This window comes from Eschscholzia californica, unplaced genomic scaffold (assembly GCF_041429995.1).
Source record: "Eschscholzia californica isolate CP2 unplaced genomic scaffold, dmEscCali1.0.p SCAF_1, whole genome shotgun sequence".
Classification (NCBI taxonomy): Eukaryota; Viridiplantae; Streptophyta; class Magnoliopsida; order Ranunculales; family Papaveraceae; genus Eschscholzia; species Eschscholzia californica.
The window spans coordinates 82,445,248-82,461,858 of NW_028238198.1; the positions used below are offsets into that span (position 1 = coordinate 82,445,248).

The 16,611-nt window shown below is 34.8% G+C and overlaps 3 protein-coding genes and 1 non-coding gene across 6 annotated transcripts; 2 read left to right on the top strand and 2 right to left on the bottom strand.

The window, feature by feature from the left end:
* LOC147569987 (sodium/hydrogen exchanger 1-like) lies at positions 1-5,976 on the top strand. Of its 2 annotated transcripts, XM_086656553.1 has the most exons (15): positions 1-178; positions 708-1,021; positions 1,233-1,351; positions 1,899-1,996; positions 2,340-2,399; positions 2,509-2,555; positions 2,650-2,844; positions 2,955-3,001; positions 3,523-3,589; positions 3,693-3,793; positions 3,908-4,009; positions 4,169-4,307; positions 4,394-4,456; positions 4,714-4,797; positions 5,276-5,976. In XM_086656553.1, the coding sequence occupies exons 2-15, from the start codon at positions 848-850 to the stop codon at positions 5,633-5,635; spliced, it is 1,656 nt and encodes a 551-aa protein (XP_086512679.1). In that variant the 5' UTR covers positions 1-178; positions 708-847; the 3' UTR covers positions 5,636-5,976. The 2 variants fall into 2 exon arrangements, with proteins under 2 accessions (XP_086512679.1, XP_086512680.1); XM_086656554.1 differs by lacking the exon at positions 1-178 and having other exon boundaries at positions 181-1,021.
* A 391-nt stretch (positions 5,977-6,367) lies between these two features.
* On the bottom strand, positions 6,368-10,534 carry LOC147569988 (vesicle-associated protein 1-2-like). 2 transcript variants are annotated; one of them, XM_086656555.1, is made up of 9 exons: positions 10,269-10,534; positions 9,766-9,877; positions 9,375-9,445; positions 8,985-9,066; positions 7,845-7,960; positions 7,589-7,753; positions 7,326-7,469; positions 7,010-7,087; positions 6,368-6,654 (listed from the first exon to the last, which is right to left on the bottom strand). In XM_086656555.1, the coding sequence occupies exons 2-9, from the start codon at positions 9,812-9,814 to the stop codon at positions 6,541-6,543; spliced, it is 819 nt and encodes a 272-aa protein (XP_086512681.1). In that variant the 5' UTR covers positions 9,815-9,877; positions 10,269-10,534; the 3' UTR covers positions 6,368-6,540. The 2 variants fall into 2 exon arrangements, with proteins under 2 accessions (XP_086512681.1, XP_086512682.1); XM_086656556.1 differs by lacking the exon at positions 10,269-10,534 and adding an exon at positions 10,093-10,256.
* Positions 10,535-11,642: 1,108 nt separating this feature from the next.
* TRNAS-GCU (transfer RNA serine (anticodon GCU)) lies at positions 11,643-11,724 on the bottom strand. The gene has a single exon. It is a non-coding gene; the product is annotated as a tRNA-Ser (tRNA).
* A 1,866-nt stretch (positions 11,725-13,590) lies between these two features.
* Positions 13,591-15,960, top strand: LOC147569990 (acyl carrier protein 1, chloroplastic-like). The gene is made up of 4 exons (XM_086656558.1): positions 13,591-13,928; positions 14,661-14,759; positions 15,233-15,355; positions 15,648-15,960. Exons 1-4 carry the CDS (start codon positions 13,872-13,874, stop codon positions 15,774-15,776), a joined length of 408 nt encoding a protein of 135 aa, XP_086512684.1. The 5' UTR covers positions 13,591-13,871; the 3' UTR covers positions 15,777-15,960.
* Positions 15,961-16,611: the final 651 nt, after the last annotated feature.

Here is a 16,611-nt window from a genome sequence, read left to right on the forward strand (position 1 = left end):
GTTACTAAATTTACTTACGTCACCATTCAAAAAAAAATTATGGAACATATTCGTACTATAAATAGAGAGAGAGATTCATTTCTTTACACCTCTTCTACTTCTCCATCATTCTCATCTCTTTCTCTCTCTCTCTTGTTTTTTCTAGCTTCTTCTTCTGTATCTCTCTCTCTAGAAGAAGGTACGTTCAAAACCCTAATTCTCTCCATCTCTCTAACTCTCTTCATTATTTCCTCACTCATTCAACTTTTTGTTTATCAGAATCTCCCGTCTTCCTTTAATCTGTCGGAGATTTTAAATTGAATGTGTTTGGAATTTGTTCTTGAAGAGTTTTACTGATCATTCTATCACAATGAAAGGATTTATTTATCGATTTTGTTAAATTTTTTTCGAAATTGTTCAAAATGGAGATTCAGCGATCACTCCTCCAGCTCGACAATTCTGGTTATTTATTTATTTTTTTGCTTTTATCTTTGAGAATTAAGAAGATGGAATCCGAAACTTCTTTTGTTTAGCTGGTGTTTATGGGACTATGGTTTTTTTTAATTAATGTTTCTTTTCCGGATTATTAGCTGAACATAAAAAAAACCCTAATTGTTTAATTAATTTATTTTTTTAAGCTTGTCGATTTGGGCAAATAATTTTTTATTATGAGTCTGATTAATTATTTGTTTGATCTGAATTTATTGTTGGTATTTGAATGTTTGCAGGTTGTGATTAGATTTGAAATTGAGGAAAAATCTGTTGGATGGACAGCTCGGAAAGATAAACCCGAGCCGTCCAAGAGAAATTGTTGATATAAATTAGTATCTGTTTTTAAGAAGTTAATTTGGTTTAGGAAGTTGTTACTATGGCTTTTGAGCTTGGCTCTGTTTTCTCTAATTTAGAGATATTAAAAGCATCAGATCATGCTACCGTCGTTTCAGTTACATTATTCGTTACATTACTCTGCGCGTGTATAGTGATTGGTCATTTACTAGAGGAGAATCGATGGATGAATGAATCCAGTACCGCTATTGCTATTGTGAGTTGTTCGTGCTTTTTCTTCTATTATAGGAGTACCCTTTTTGAAATGTATTTTCGAAATTAGAATCTGGGTAGGATAAAATTTTGGAAATTCAGTATTGGGTATGACAAAATTTGATATTGATAGTTAAGATTTCTTAATATGAGGTATTTGAATTTTTAATTAGTATTATGAATTTTATTTCTATTTGGGTGGAAATTGATGACAGGGTTTGTGTACTGGAGTTGTAATTCTATTGACTACCGGAGGAAAAAGCTCGCATATTTTAGTATTCAGTGAAGATCTCTTCTTTATATATCTTCTTCCACCTATTATCTTCAATGCTGGGTATGTTTCAGCTTCTCGTGTCTCCATGTTTCTTCTTTTTTGGTGAAGATACTAATTGCCGACAACTAACTACTTGAGAGGTGTATAAACTACATAAATTATTGAAATTTGAATTGTCTTGATGCAAAGTTGCATCAGTCAAGTTTCATCGTTGTCAGAAGGTAGCTTTCTGTAGATTTGGAGAGGTTCCAGCCGAGACATTTTTGTCGGTTGTTGAACTGTTCACAGTTACTGGAAGATACTTTGTCATACGCTATGTTTCGCCTTGTTAAACTTTTCGCACTTAAGTTAGATTCACAATGTTATGGTTAAAGTTTACTATTATTTGCTACTTCTTTGTAGTCAGAGTGCGAACTTTTCCAACTTAATCTTTGTTCTTTTTATTTTAACGATTATTTTGTGTGATTATGCTTCACATCTGTCTGTACTTTCACTATGAGTTAGGTGCTGTGTTCGTCATCTGATTGTTTGTTTCATTCCAATTGAAGTTCACAAGCTCACTGATTTTGATTAAAATTTTTCTTTTTATAATTTTTGTGGTGACTAGATTCCAGGTTAAGAAGAAACATTTTTTCCGCAACTTCATGACAATCATTCTGTTCGGTGTAGTTGGCACATTAATATCCTTTGCCACCATTTCTTTAGGTATGTCACTTAAAGTTTATACATGCGATTTGGTTTTACCATTTTGTTATTTCTTTCGCAAAGTAATAGTGTCTGCGTAATAAACACCCAGAGAGCTGATAAAATGACGTGAATTTCTAAAGCAAACCATACCAGTTCTGGCTATATGCCACAATAATTATAGCCTTGTAATAGAGCACGTGACATATTGACATTATTGGCAAGTCCAAGTTTCAATATTTTAGTAATGTATGTATTAAAACATGCTAACTGATATTGACCTCTGCAACAATGTGTTGGCGGTTTCTCCGTATAGAATATAAGTTGCTGCGGTATGTGATCTGTCGTGAAATATTTAATGCAGGTGCTACAGAAATATTTAAGAAGTTGGATATCGGTCCTTTGGAGTTGGGAGATTACCTTGGTACTTCTTATACATTACCTTCTTTCTTCGTACGGGTTGTTTAAGCTCTCATCTGTTTCTGTTATTCTTCTCCACTTGCTCTTAACTATATTCCACGTGTGACTTGCAGCAATTGGGACAATCTTTTCTGCAACAGATTCTGTTTGCACCTTGCAGGTATGGGTAGCCACTTTCGAGCTTGACTGATTTTAGCTTCTAGCTAATAAGATAAATTGTGTAGCTAATGATGTTTCTTGTGTTTGCTGAACAGGTGCTTAATCAGGATGAGACACCTCTTCTATACAGTTTGGTCTTCGGGGAAGGTGTTGTTAATGATGCCACTTCTATTGTGCTCTTCAATGCAATCCAGGACTTTGATCTTACTCAAATCAATTCCAAGATCGCATTACAGTTTTTCGGCAACTTCTCATATTTATTTATCATAAGTACGGCACTGGGTGTGTTTGTAAGTCTTTCTTCCGCGAACCATTCTTGCTTGGGTGCATAGATGTGTCGTATGGTTGCATACGAAATTAAGTTTATCTCTTACAAGAAATTTACGTTCTCCCCCTGCAGGTTGGTCTTCTGAGTGCATACATTATAAAAAAGTTGTATTTTGGCAGGTATTTGAACTATTACATGGTGTTTGTGCAATTACCAACTTTTGCTTCAATTCTTTTGTTTTTGACATTGTGGTTATTGGTAACATCATCCATTGTTGTCTTATGACCGTCGAAGTTGTGTCTTGGTTTATCAGGGACACTTGAGATTTTTTTGTAAACATAGTAGTTCCCTTGTTTTCCTGGGTGACTGAAAGGTTGTTTGGCACTTTGACCAGTAAAGTAGTAGGGCTTATGATGCACCTGGTGGTGGGTGGGTCAGGTAATCTTCCTGCTGATGGCACATGTTTTACTATACCATGGGGTCGTTAATTCTTTACCCCATAGACAGGAATGCAGGACAACAATACTTGAACTTCTGAGTACTATAGTTAGCATCTTTGAGCCTTTGCAAGATCAGTTCAGTTTTATTCGTATTACATGATGTGATTGAAGCACAATTTTACACCATAATAATATTCCCAACCAATTATCTAATAAAATTATTGAAGTTTCTAATTCCCTTAAGTTTTCACAAATTTCAGACATTCTACAGATCGCGAGATCGCGCTTATGATACTCATGGCTTACCTTTCTTACATGCTAGCTGAAGTAAGAATTCTCTCCCAACTCGTGGAACACCTACCGTACATTTTATATTGTTTCAGTTGGCTCTAAATTTACCTCTGAGTTGATGACTTCGATGTTCCTGCAGTTGTTCCACTTAAGTTCAATTCTCACTGTGTTCTTTTGCGGGATTGTCATGTCGCATTACACCTGGCATAATGTTACCGAGAGTTCCAGAGTCACTACCAAGTATGTCAATTCAAATGATCGAAATTCGTTTGTTCTATGTTATTGTTTCGCAAGCATCGATGTCGCACAATTGAATTCATTAACTTCAATTTCTCTTTTTTCCAATCATTGAAGGCATGCTTTTGCAACATTGTCTTTCATGGCTGAGATATTTATCTTCCTTTATGTCGGCATGGATGCATTGGACATCGAGAAGTGGAGATTCGTAAGAAGCAGGTATGGTATATTTATCTCTTTTATCGTGTTTGATGGATTACCCCAGCATTTCTACTCTCACTGTTTTCTTGTACCATCATCATTTCATATTATAAGTTGCATGTTGAGTCATAGTAATTGTACTGTACTCACATGAGTTCATGGGTTCTCTTATTGCAGTCCTGGAAAATCAATTGGAGTGAGTTCAATACTGCTAGGCTTGGTTCTGGTTGGAAGAGCAGCTTTTGTTTTCCCTCTGTCGTTTTTGTCCAACCTAACTAAGAAAGTTCAGGGTGAAAAGATCACCTTCAATCAGCAAGTAATGGTTTTAATTCTTGTCATTTGAAGTTTCTCACCCTCCTTAGCTAACTTACATACTGAGCGACTAAAATCTTGCTCCTGCAGATTACCATATGGTGGGCTGGTTTGATGCGAGGCGCTGTGTCTATGGCACTTGCTTATAACCAGGTACACATTAGAACTATAATTTCTAAGGGCCAAAACTAAATAAGTATATTTTTATTCATATTTTAGCTGGATGTTTTAAATGTCATCCCAGTTCTTAACGTATAAATATTTTTATATATTTATAACTTCAATTATTTGTATGGAGCCTCGAACACACTTTTTAATTTTGTATTTGTCTCGAAGGATTTTACATTGGGTTTATAGGCTATTTGTATTTGTTGATGTAATGAAGGCGTACATATTTGTTGCATTTGCAGTTCACAAGGGCAGGGCATACTCAACTACGTGGAAACGCTATTATGATAACCAGTACAATTACTGTTGTTCTTTTCAGCACAGTGGTAAGATGTCCTATCCTTGTTTTAAGTTTAAAAACTAAGTAGCTTGCCATGATCCACTACTCTGACGATGTAATTGTCGTAAAAATCAACCACATTGTTCCTGATTTAGGCCTCATCTTGATCAGTAAGAATATGTAGCGAATATGTAAGACAAACTGCTACCTCATAACCTAGCCCACTTGGCATAGCTCCAGATAGTAACATGGTTTTGTCTTAGTATGGCCCATGCCCTAGACCTCCATTTTATTCTCCACATGATCAGCTTAGGCAGCAACCCAAAGGCTCTTACCTTCTATGGGAATATATGTTATAACCCAGACCTGGAAAGGTATTTCCTAACAATCTGGGACTAAATCCAAGACACATGAGCCTTCAGGCTCTCATGAGGTTAATCGGCCATTATATCGAATTTGTTTTGAACTCGTGAACTTCTTTCGTAATTTTTAATGTCACTTTAATGGTTATTTTCGTGATTCAGGTATTTGGTCTGATGACTAAACCTCTTATACGGCTCTTACTACCTTCACCGAAACCCTTCAGTAGTATGTTGTCTTCGGAACCATCGAGCCCAAAATCTTTCATCGTTCCACTTCTTGAGAACGGACAAGGTCCTGACGTCAACCCTGTGAACCTCCTTCGTCCATCCAGCATCCGCATGCTCCTTGCTACCCCAACCCATACTGTTCACCATTATTGGCGTAAATTCGATAATGCATTCATGCGACCTGTTTTTGGTGGTCGAGGTTTTGTCCCGTTTGTTCCTGGTTCTCCAATTGAACAAAGTATACATGAAAAAGATGAACAACCACAAACACCAATAACTTTACAGAGATCTTGATGAAGTAAACTCCGACACATTTCCAGGGCGAATTCAGGTTTAATGATCTTTCCAATGTGAAAATTTGGGTAGTGATTGGAAGTGGTGCTAGTTACATATATATATATATATATATATATATGAGTTGAGTGTTTGTGTGTATGTTTGTAGTATGTAGCATATATATTCTTTTGTAGTTTACGGGTGATAAGGAGTGTCTGCGAAGAAGAGGAAGGGTTAGTCCATTAGATCTTTGTATTGTTTTCTTTTCTTTCTGATAACCTTTTTTCCAAGATCGAGGATTGGTTTATTTATTGTAATTTGGATTGATGGGGTTAATGTATTGTAGCTTTTCTCTTCAATTTCGGTTTCCCCTTTGTTATATTATCGATGGAAGAAATTGCCGTTGGATTTTGGTATCTTGTGTTCTTCAAAATAAGGTTGAAAATTATCTTTGGTCATGTTTGTTTTATATCGAGAACGAGACAACAGCTGGATTGAATTTGATCTTCATGGCATAAATGAACTCTACTACTCTAGTGGGAGTTCTGGAAGAAAGACGAGCAGAAATGCAGCAGTCACTTCGCAGGTTGTTTCTCTTTAAGTCCCTTGAGTCGTCATATTTATTTTTGTCAAATTTGTGACGACTGACTCATCTAAATGGTTGATTTGGGTCCTGATTTGTATAGAATAATAAATAACAATGAAAAAGCATCCAAAGAGATTTTGAGATAATAGAAAAGCCAAGTGGAATGCTAGAAATACTGTTGTTTTCTTTCTTATATTATAACTGATCTTGAAACACTAGAATAGTGATATGCTTACTCCACCATGAAATGCTAACAACAAAAATCTATTCTGTATTAAAATATCCAATCAAACACACACACACACCTATATACAACATACCAAATTGAAGTCTGTGCCTAGGGTTTTAGAAAGTATCCGAGTCTGAGACACGCAATAGCGACCATACAAACAAATAGGAAAGGGAAACCTACTTGAACTTTTCTTGCACCATTCTCTCTTCTCAATATCTCCTGCAAATTATATTAAGCAAATATTCAGAAATCCACTTATATACAACCAGATATCAGTAATAGGCACTTGTACCAAAATCTAAAAAGTTAATGCGGACCCTGGAGTTCAATCATTAATCACATTAGTATTTAATCAGAGCATGATCGTTAAAGAATACATTAGATCGGGTTACTCCTTAAAAGTTATCAGTTCGATTCCTCTAAAGGGTAATGAGGTTTACAGTCATTTAGGCAATGTGGATTAGTTGAGGTATTTATCATGATAATCAACAAAAAACAGGTCATAGCTGGTGGCCATGGTTGTATTGGTGTAGTTGGCAAAAAACGAAATATGTCAGTCACTCAGTCTACTTACTAATTCTTCTTGCAATTTGCTCCTTTGTTCTGTCGTTGTGAACTTCTCTTCTTCCAGTGTTCTTATGGTAATTTTTGCCTGCAAAATATTTTAAAACACTTTAATACCTAATACGTTAATAACTTAATTATGGGTACTGTGAGTACAAATAAATGACATAACAACTAAGAGATGGCGTTTTCAGCCCATCGTGTCTGATACTCCGTATCACTATCTGATGCTGGTAGAAAATACAGATATCCACATTTCTAAGAAGAAACTCGTACATGCAAGGCCTATATGTCCAGAAATTGAGTTCTAAGGATGATAGACTTACCTCACTTAATTTTAGTTCCAATTGAGTTAGCTTTGCCTTCAACTTCTTCACTTCATTACTCGGTTTCAAATCCTCCAGATCCTCAGAGAGTTGGAACACCTTCCCAACCTTGGTAAACTGCAACGCTTTCGCATCCTTCGCTGCCTGTTATAAAAAGCATAATCAACTTGACTGCCTTCCAGACTGCAAGAAGGACATGCCATATTTGTGTGTGCAAATGTGGATTTTCAGTAGAACAAGTGGGCTAAGTGACCATCCTTTACCATATGTAGAGGGAGATTTTCCTGGTATCTTGAAACCGAAGAAGCATACGACAATTCCTGCCTCGAAGTTCCATTTACTGGTAGCACTATAGGACACATGAGTGGAGCGATAAGAACCACTTTCAACTTGTGCTCTTCAATGCATTTGCCCACATCTTTAGAAAACTGTCGAAACAAAATCTTTATTCATTGACTAAAACGAAACGAGAGATATTGGTTTACATTCTAAATGACCATCATAAAAGAGCATATATACCATGGTAGATGTTATATTCTCTGCATTAGTCCCGACAGGAACAACCGTACTTTGGATTAAAAACTTATCTTTGCATTTAAAATTTGGAGGTGCTTCCTGTTGGGCTTGCATTATAACTGCATTTGACAAGAACACAAATTTCGTGAAATTACTCGTACAAATAAAGATGTCTTCTTATAAAAAAATAAAAGAAATCACAGCTAAATCAGTGAAGGACGGAGGATAGCGCCACCATTAAGAGGAACACAAACCCAATTGTTGTAATCTTCAGAATGCAACTAACTAGAACTTAGCTCCTCCTGGGGGGTACAATTATGAGATTAGTCGAAGTGATAAATGCTGATTATACCCCTTTCTTTTGAGTTCTTAATTTCTGTTTGTACGTGAAGGCAACAGCTGATCTGCTGGTTTAGTAACATCAGCGTCGGCCCGTCTCCCTTTTTAGTAACGGGAAGTGAACTATTGTGATTTAACTAAATGCAAGTGAATATCTCAACTATCTTTTATTGTGAAGTGAACGCAATCAAGTATCTGAACTCCACACCTCGAGCTGTCAAACCTCTAATTTGCTTTACTTTATTAGCAATTATAAGATGCAAAAAGTGCCCTGAAACTATAACATTTCACATTATTGGTTTCACTTGTCCTGCCGTGGTACGAGCCTAATAAGATATTGAGACTTAACTCGCCGTCCCCATACTTTGTGTAGGATATCGATATCCATACTAGCATCCAACTGTTATACAGCATAAGATAATCCTCTATTACTAAGCAGACACAATATTTGCTTGGAAAGCTCTTCTAGGAGTTATGTGACGTAGTGACGTATAATATTATTCTTAATAGATCCTAAAAGAACAAGAAGATGAATAAGCAATCGGGCAACAAGAATTTGACCTTAAAATCTGTTAACTAGTACTAAACAATTCTTTACAAGCCTCCGATCCCAACCCACGAATAACTCAAAAGGTTGACATCTCATCAAACCTTCCCTACTTCAGAAGTGATATCAGATATACATTAAATTTCTAAAAAGTCAAGATTAAGAAGTAAAACCAACCATATTTCGAGAAAGCACAGCCATTAAAAAGTAACCTTTCTTGTATGGATGAAAAAGACCAATTTAAACAATTGATGTACCTGTAAAATCACAAGTTGACTTCGGACAAATAACACCTGAGTGCGGCCGAACCGAATATCTCCTAGGAGACGTGGTTTTAACCTGCAAAAAGAATGTGTATAATCGTTATCACAAATTTCCCTTGGAGATATAATCTTCTTACAACCCATTATATACAGTACTAACGCCTTCTACTACAAATGTTAGTAAACAAATGAAAGATAGAAGTCTGTGATCCCCTAAAATTTCGGGAGCTATTCTTTTTGTGTCTCACATTTGGATTGCATAGTTAAATATATGTTATAAAATACTTCTTTTTACGGAAGGAGCAAAAACTGTGTGAACTTCAAGTAAACGATTCAAGACATAACTAGGAAATCGAGGAACTGTATAGTGAAACGGTCACACACCTTAAACGCAACATACTGATCTGAGTTGTTGAAGAGCTGAACTGAACATGAACAAGGCTTTTTCAACTCAACTAGAGAAACAATAAACCGTTAATATCTCGAATTTATCGGACTATATTATCCATGAAACAATAAAACATAGCAAAAAATGCTACAAATTTGAAACATCAATAGGTTGATCCAAAAAAAAAAAACGCCCGATCGATGTTAAGGATGTTCAGAAGAGCAGATTCGGAAAGTTTGTCTGTTGAAACTGAAATTTTAAAGCTACCCACAACAACAATCAGTACCAATTTACTGAAATCAAACTAAAGGAAAAGCAAAGCAAAAAAATCACAATTTTCACCATCTTGAAGTAATAGTTCTAAAACATCACTTGTAGTAAACTTACATATGAATTTGAGTTCACTAGGTTGAATCCCCAATATCTCTGAACCCATTATTATCCTTCTTCACAGAAAACCTAACACAAATCTTCTTATTGTTTCCCCAAATTTGTGAACCTGCAAAAATGAGAAATCAAAATCTGGAAAAAAAAAAGGATCATCACAAAAAATCACTAAATTGATAAAGGTAAATTTTTCATATAACATTAGAAAAATCAAATCTAGAATGACCTAAATCCTACCCACTAATTTGGTTTTAGTTAAACCACTAATTATGATTACTCAACAAAAAATTAAACTAAAAAATCATATTTAACTTCACAACACCTAACCTAATAAGATTGATCAAGAATCAAGATTCAGAGAGAATCATTAATAACCGATAAGGAAAAGGCACGAGAAAGGATTATAGAAATGAAAAATGTATAATGAAGAAACCCTAATAGTAATCGAAGATATACAGAGGAATAAGTATTTAGAGAGAGAGAGAGAGAGAGAGAGAAATTACCAAAGATAGAAATGACGTGATGGTAAAGTTAGTTTGATTTGGAGTTTATGTGAAAAGCAACATTTATTGATCGATCGATCGATCAAACTATGGAAGTGATGTGGAATTTTTTAGGGTTTTTAGTAGTGGTTTTGGTGGTGCACTGACACACAAAGTATTGAAAATGTAGTGAGAGAATGTTAGTTGTGTTATCAGTAAATGTTAGTTGTAAAACCGACGACGGTTGGTTACCCGCCTTTTTATACCTTTCTAATTTATATTGCCTTGTCGTGATAAAAAAACCAAATTATGGTGGTATCATTACAAAATTGTGGTTCAAATTCTTGTACAAAATACATTCAAACATTTTCCAATATAGATTCAAGAAGTGAGGCATTCGATTTAATATGTACCTTCCAGATGTTTTTAGATTTTAAAACATATTTGTCAATTGATTAAATTGTGGTATGTGATCGGATTGCTTCATCATTATTATTTTTTAAACAGAAACGTCATAGTGGCAAAAGTGTTCTAACGGCATGGTGTGCGCCTTATGGCATTGGAATGGAGCTTGCTTTTTCACTGATGTATATCAACTCCGATAATTTTTTGAAGGTTCATCACTATTTAGATGTCCTGTTTGGACATCTATTCTCTATTCAGGGGATTCCAAATTCAATTCTCATGAAAGTGAAATTTGGGTATAAATAAGGTAGAACCGGAATCTTTCAAACTCAGTGGATCTTAAAGATCTTTGTATGACCCTAGGGTCCAAGATGACCTTGTGATTGTAGTTACAAAGTTTATTTATTTCATGTTATTTATCTCACGTAATGATGTAAAAAATTTCAAGCCCGTATAAAATAAATAAATACAAATGATAGTTTTAAGACTCACAGAATTGATCAGAGGTTTACTTAGATCGCATCTCTAACTAGTGCAACATCTTTATACATATGATAATTGTAGCTTGGTAACATAATTATTTTAATTTTAAGCACAAAATGTCGGAAGTCCATATCCTTTAATTCTGCAAGTTTATTTCTTTGCGGGCATAGACAAGTGTAGCCAATAACTATGATATTGATGAGAATTAGATAAATCCTCTGTGATCTTCCTAACTCGTAAATAGTACATTACAGAGGTCGAGTACAAAAAAAATTGTCCAATTTCTATGGCAAACAACTTGGTAAATATATGTTCCGAATAGAAATATATAGAGTATTAAATTCAAACAAAAGTTCCAAATAGGTAAGGAAGATTGCTTTATAATTGAGAAACTTACTCATGAGTAAGATGTGAATTTGTTGCCCTTTCTAGATTTCCTTGATAAGGTTTGAAGAGAAAAGGTTTGGAAAAATCTCAGAGAGATTAGAATAAAAAAATAAGAATTAACGACGCCTGAGAGATTCGAACTCTCGCGGGGAAACCCCATGTACTTAGCAGGCACACGCCTTAACCACTCGGCCAAAGCGTCGTTGTTGTTCTTGATTAGGTTTTAATATACCTAGATTATTCCATGCATTCCCTTCATTGTATTCTCATGTGGTCTTCCTATGATGATTCTGTTAAGTTAGTAAGTTACTTCAACAAAAAAGAAATATGTTTCCCTTGGATTCAAAAAAAAAAACAAAAAACAAAAAAGAAATATGTTAAGTTAGCAACATGCAGTCTTTATCTTTATGAGATATTATTATTACGTCGTCTATATCTTTTCAGATATAGTGAGATTCGCACAATCAGATTCTAGCATCCACAGTAAAAATACAGGCATATCGTCGCTCAAACAAAGTTCGCTTCAAACGTAGACTCCATTCTTATATTATTCTTGGAGTTAAATTGTAATCAAACAATTTTATACCAATGGGAGATTGAGTTTAAGGCCTGTAGTCAGGGCGGTTGGGGCTCAAAGCCACCAAAGCGGTCGCTTTCGACCCCGACATAATAAAAGGCCTTATTTTTGTATTTTCTATTTCGATTTTGAAGAAATAGTTATATTCAGAATATACTTGTGATGTTAGAGTGGTTAAGAGTTTTCATAAAGTGTTTTTTACAATGGATTGAATTAGGAAAAATAAACTCAAACTCCCCAAATAGACTTTTCTTTTGTCAAATATAGTCCATCCATCCTTTAAGCTCGATCTATATAAAGTTTGCACAAATAGAATTTGTACAGAACACACATTTTGCATGATCTGCAAAAATTTACACAATTTTGTATTAAAACTTCCTAGTTTATGTTAGCATGTCTCTGAACTTGAACAAACACAAAATATATCATTTTATTTGTCATCCAAAGACCAAACACGAAACTAGGTCTTTCTTCCAATTTAATATCTGAGTGGGTCAACATCAGAAGAACAACAATTGAACAAACAAGTTTAGATAGCTTAAAATTTTGTTCGTGCACAACCTGAGAGGTGACGTGGCCTGCGAGGGAGTAGAAAATAGGCATACCACGCCAGCTTCCAATAGCATCACTGATTGTAAAACAGTCCTAGTCTCACTCTCTTCCACCATTAGGATTTAGGACTGGAAATGGGTATCAGTTTTATCCGAAATCGAACCATAACCAGAACTATTTTTGTCGGTTCTTGATCTTTATTTTTATACCTGACAACTTGATGGGTATTAGTCGATTGGAACTGATAAAATTTCAACACTAGACAAGAACACGATGGATACTAGATAACCGACTGTAATAGGTGACTAATTGATACTTTTACATGTTTTAAAGTGTAAATTAGTTATTATATGTTAATTATATTCTAATTACCTCATTTGAGTTTATTACCAATAAAACATTCTTAAAGTATATTTCATAACAAATTTATCAACTTCGAACATATGATAATACATTTTGTTACAAAATCTTATTAATTCAATTGTTTGTCTCTTATTAAATAAGTAAATTTTTAAATGAATTATAACCTTCTTAATTAGTAAAAATGATAAGTAAATGTCTTAAAGAGATCCTTACAGTATAGAACCCGAATTGAAATAGCTTGAAATCGTAACAATAACTTTTAATAGATTTTAGTTCTGTATAATGAAATACCTCGACTGAAAATAACCCACTGACACCATATACATTACATACACTTGCGAGAGAGAGTCTAATGAAAGAAAGGTTTCGAGAAGTTTCTTTTCGATGGAAATTTCGATAGACATGGAAATATACATATTTCGGTTATTCCGACCGCAACATTTCAAAATTTACTTCTTTCACAAGACATTGTTAAAGTAATTACATCAAGTTTCGATTTTTATGAAAATTTCTGTAAGTATTTCAACAAAAAATGGGTCCGTCATTTCGACCAAAATATTTTCAAATTTTATTTGTAGGTTGAAACGGGTTGATACGGTAAAATGATGAAATTAGTTTTGCTCACGCAGCACCTAAAAGGCAAAACAGATCGGTACTTTCGATGAAAACAAAGCTGGCTCTCATATAAAAAGGGCACAAAGAACACAATTTTAACACTCATTTGCTCATTCATTCACACTCTTCGTGTTCTCCGTCTCTTTCTCTCGCTCATCTCTTTTAGGGTTTAGACAGAGAGACTCTCAGATCTCTCTCACTCTCTTTCAGTTTCTCTCTCTAGAATCCTTTCAGATCGATCCATGGCTTCAATTGGATTTACTTCTGTCTCTGTACAAGCTCGTTCTTTCGCCACTCAGGTATAACCATCTCTCTCGATCTTCTCATTCTATGTTTCCTTTGTTTGTTCTTGATTCTGATTTTCGTTGATTATTTACTCTAGATCTGGACTCGATTTGTATTGTGTCAATTGTTTTTGAGCTCTTTCATTTCAATGATTTGTAAATCGATTTCTTTCTTTTTTTGTTTTCCTTTTGATTTCTAAAAACTGTTGATTGTGTTCATTATTTATTTCTGATTTGTAATCAATATTGATTTGATCTGTGAAATTTGTTCAAGATTGTTTATTTTTCTCTAGTAACATTTTTGCATGTGAGTTATTGATCTAAGATTTAGTCTCTCTCTCTCTCTCTCTTTTTATTAGGATTTATTCTTGTAGAAATTAGGATCAGTCTGCCTAATTAAATCGTGGAGATCTATATTTGTGTGCTTCAATAAAATGTGATTTATAGATTGAATTCTTGTAAGCATTAATGGTTTTTTACCTCCATAAGATGAAGGCTGAGTGATTTTGTGAGGCATGATGGAAAAATTATGTATCCCTAACTCGTAATCAACTAATTTATATGCCTTCTTTTTTGTTGTTGTTGTTCTTGATTTGGTTTCTCTATTATTAATATTTTTATGTGATTTACAATTTTGAGAGTTAGTATATGAAAATTGGTAGGTAAAGTGAATCAACTTGTTAGTTTAATTTAATTTCTATTCATTTGATATGAATCAAAGTTCTTGTTTTTATACATTTTGAGCAGGGGACAACCAGAATTGCTAGTTTGAAGCCAGTATCAGTTTCTTTCCAGAGGAAAAGCTTCCCATCACTTAAGTCGCGCTCTCTTCGGGTTTCCTGTGCTGTATGTTCTCTAACGCTTAGTTTTCATATTTTTCGTAGTTCATTGTCTCTTGCTAAAGAACAAGAAGTTCTAGTTTACTTTTCTTTGATTATCTTACTTTATGGCTTATATCCTGATACATTTTTAAGCTTCACTAGACATAACTTGCATCCTTCAGCTTTAACCAATGCGATCGGGAGAATGAAAAGTTACTTGATTTTATCGTAACTGTTAAATGCGATGGTTATATGACAATTTTTCTGGCCCCAATTGTGTTATGGTTATGTACCTATTTTGTGAAACATCTATTGGTCGGAGAGAAACGTTCCATCAATGAGATCCCTCTCGTATATAGATAAATGTTGGTTGCTTTGTCACTATACCATGCTATAACCTGCCGTCGCTAAGTTTTACATGGTTACATTGGGTGTGTCAAAAATCTCAGTATGATAATCTCAAAGTTAGTCTGACTGATTGTAATATCTTTTGAGCAGGCAAAGCCAGAGACAGTGGAGAAAGTTTGTGAAATAGTGAGAAAGCAATTGGCACTATCAGAAACCTCTGAAGTCACTGGCGCATCGAAATTCTCCGCTCTGGGAGCTGATTCTCTTGACACAGTATGCAAAATTTACAGATAATTTTTTTTAGAGTAATAAGTATTCAAGGACTTGCCCATTTCGATATTTCTTAGTTAACATGTGACTTTGGAATACAATTTGGGAAAATTCCGAACTGATAACGAGGTTAAGAACCTTAGAATTCCCATTCCGATATCTCTTAGTTGTCTCTTGATTAGTCCCAATCATCTCTCCCAATTCTGGACACCAATTTGCATCTAAGCTTCCTTGTATTTTTTTTCAATCTGCCGATTCTACAGAATGTTTTGGGTTTTGGTGTTGGTAATTACAGGTTGAGATAGTGATGGGACTTGAGGAAGAATTCGGAATAAGCGTAGAGGAAGAGAGTGCACAGGCTATTGCAACCGTTCAAGATGCAGCTGACATGATCGAGAAACTCTGTGAAGAGAAGAAAGCTTAAGTGGAAGAAGTCTTAGTTTTAACTATTTATTAGTATGTTTTAGATGATGCTCCTTGGTTATGATCTTTGCCAGTTAGGGTTCTTTTAAACTTCCTTGGTTATAATGTTTGTTATGAATTTTCTCAAAACCTAGAACTTTTGAAGTTGCGATTGAATTGAGTAGCTCCTTGTTAAAAGTTTAAAACCTGGTTGTTAGTTCTTTCTTTTTCCCCCTCAATCAAACCCGGGTGCCAACAAGATACAATTTGTCCCGGGTGACCCCTTCAATGGCTCTATCTAGAGGACCGAGTAGACAAACAATGTGATCCCTTCAATGCCTCTATCTAGAGTATCGATTAGACAAACAATTTCGATCAGAAACTTGATGGCCCTTTCAAAGTCTTTAACCAGCTTGATGATAGCTGTTCCTGATATATTTGTCGTTTGAACTATTTTAAACCTCTTCACTAACTTATCAAGGTGGAGCTATCTGCCTATCTCTACCCCTGGGCCAGTTATTGGAATTGCTAAAGGCACTTGGTTTTTGTGCTATAAACAGACAGCTCTATTAGCACCCAGGTTATTTTTCAAAAAGTCTACAAGCACTCGGTTTTTTCGATTAGCATATGTTGACCTTTATATGCCTGACACATTCAAACATCAAATACTGAAAAAATTGGTTGGAAATTACCCTTGTTGATTTTTGTTTTGTTGAAATCCCTTGTTGATTAGTATTTTGTAAGTTTTAGGAAGAAAAAGATGGAGGAAGACTTAAAATCTGCAGGTGTCTATACTGTTCTGGTCAGTGTTCATTGACCCTAGTCAAAGTAATAAGTCGTGTGCTTACAGTGCAAAG

Bases quoted from the DNA above. Each gene is read 5' to 3' on its own strand.
- LOC147569987 (XM_086656553.1), top strand. From the start codon at position 848: ATGGCTTTTGAGCTTGGCTCTGTTTTCTCTAATTTAGAGATATTAAAA. The intron at 1,997-2,339 runs GTATGTCACTTA...TATTTAATGCAG, and splicing joins CTTTGCCACCATTTCTTTAG to GTGCTACAGAAATATTTAAG. The intron at 2,556-2,649 runs GTATGGGTAGCC...TTTGCTGAACAG, and splicing joins ATTCTGTTTGCACCTTGCAG to GTGCTTAATCAGGATGAGAC.
- LOC147569988 (XM_086656555.1), bottom strand. From the start codon at position 9,814: ATGGGTTCAGAGATATTGGGGATTCAACCTAGTGAACTCAAATTCATA. The intron at 9,067-9,374 runs GTGTGTGACCGT...TTCTTTTTGCAG, and splicing joins ATCAGTATGTTGCGTTTAAG to GTTAAAACCACGTCTCCTAG. The intron at 7,754-7,844 runs GTATATATGCTC...TTGTTTCGACAG, and splicing joins AGAATATAACATCTACCATG to TTTTCTAAAGATGTGGGCAA.
- LOC147569990 (XM_086656558.1), top strand. From the start codon at position 13,872: ATGGCTTCAATTGGATTTACTTCTGTCTCTGTACAAGCTCGTTCTTTC. The intron at 13,929-14,660 runs GTATAACCATCT...CATTTTGAGCAG, and splicing joins CTCGTTCTTTCGCCACTCAG to GGGACAACCAGAATTGCTAG. The intron at 15,356-15,647 runs GTATGCAAAATT...TGGTAATTACAG, and splicing joins GAGCTGATTCTCTTGACACA to GTTGAGATAGTGATGGGACT.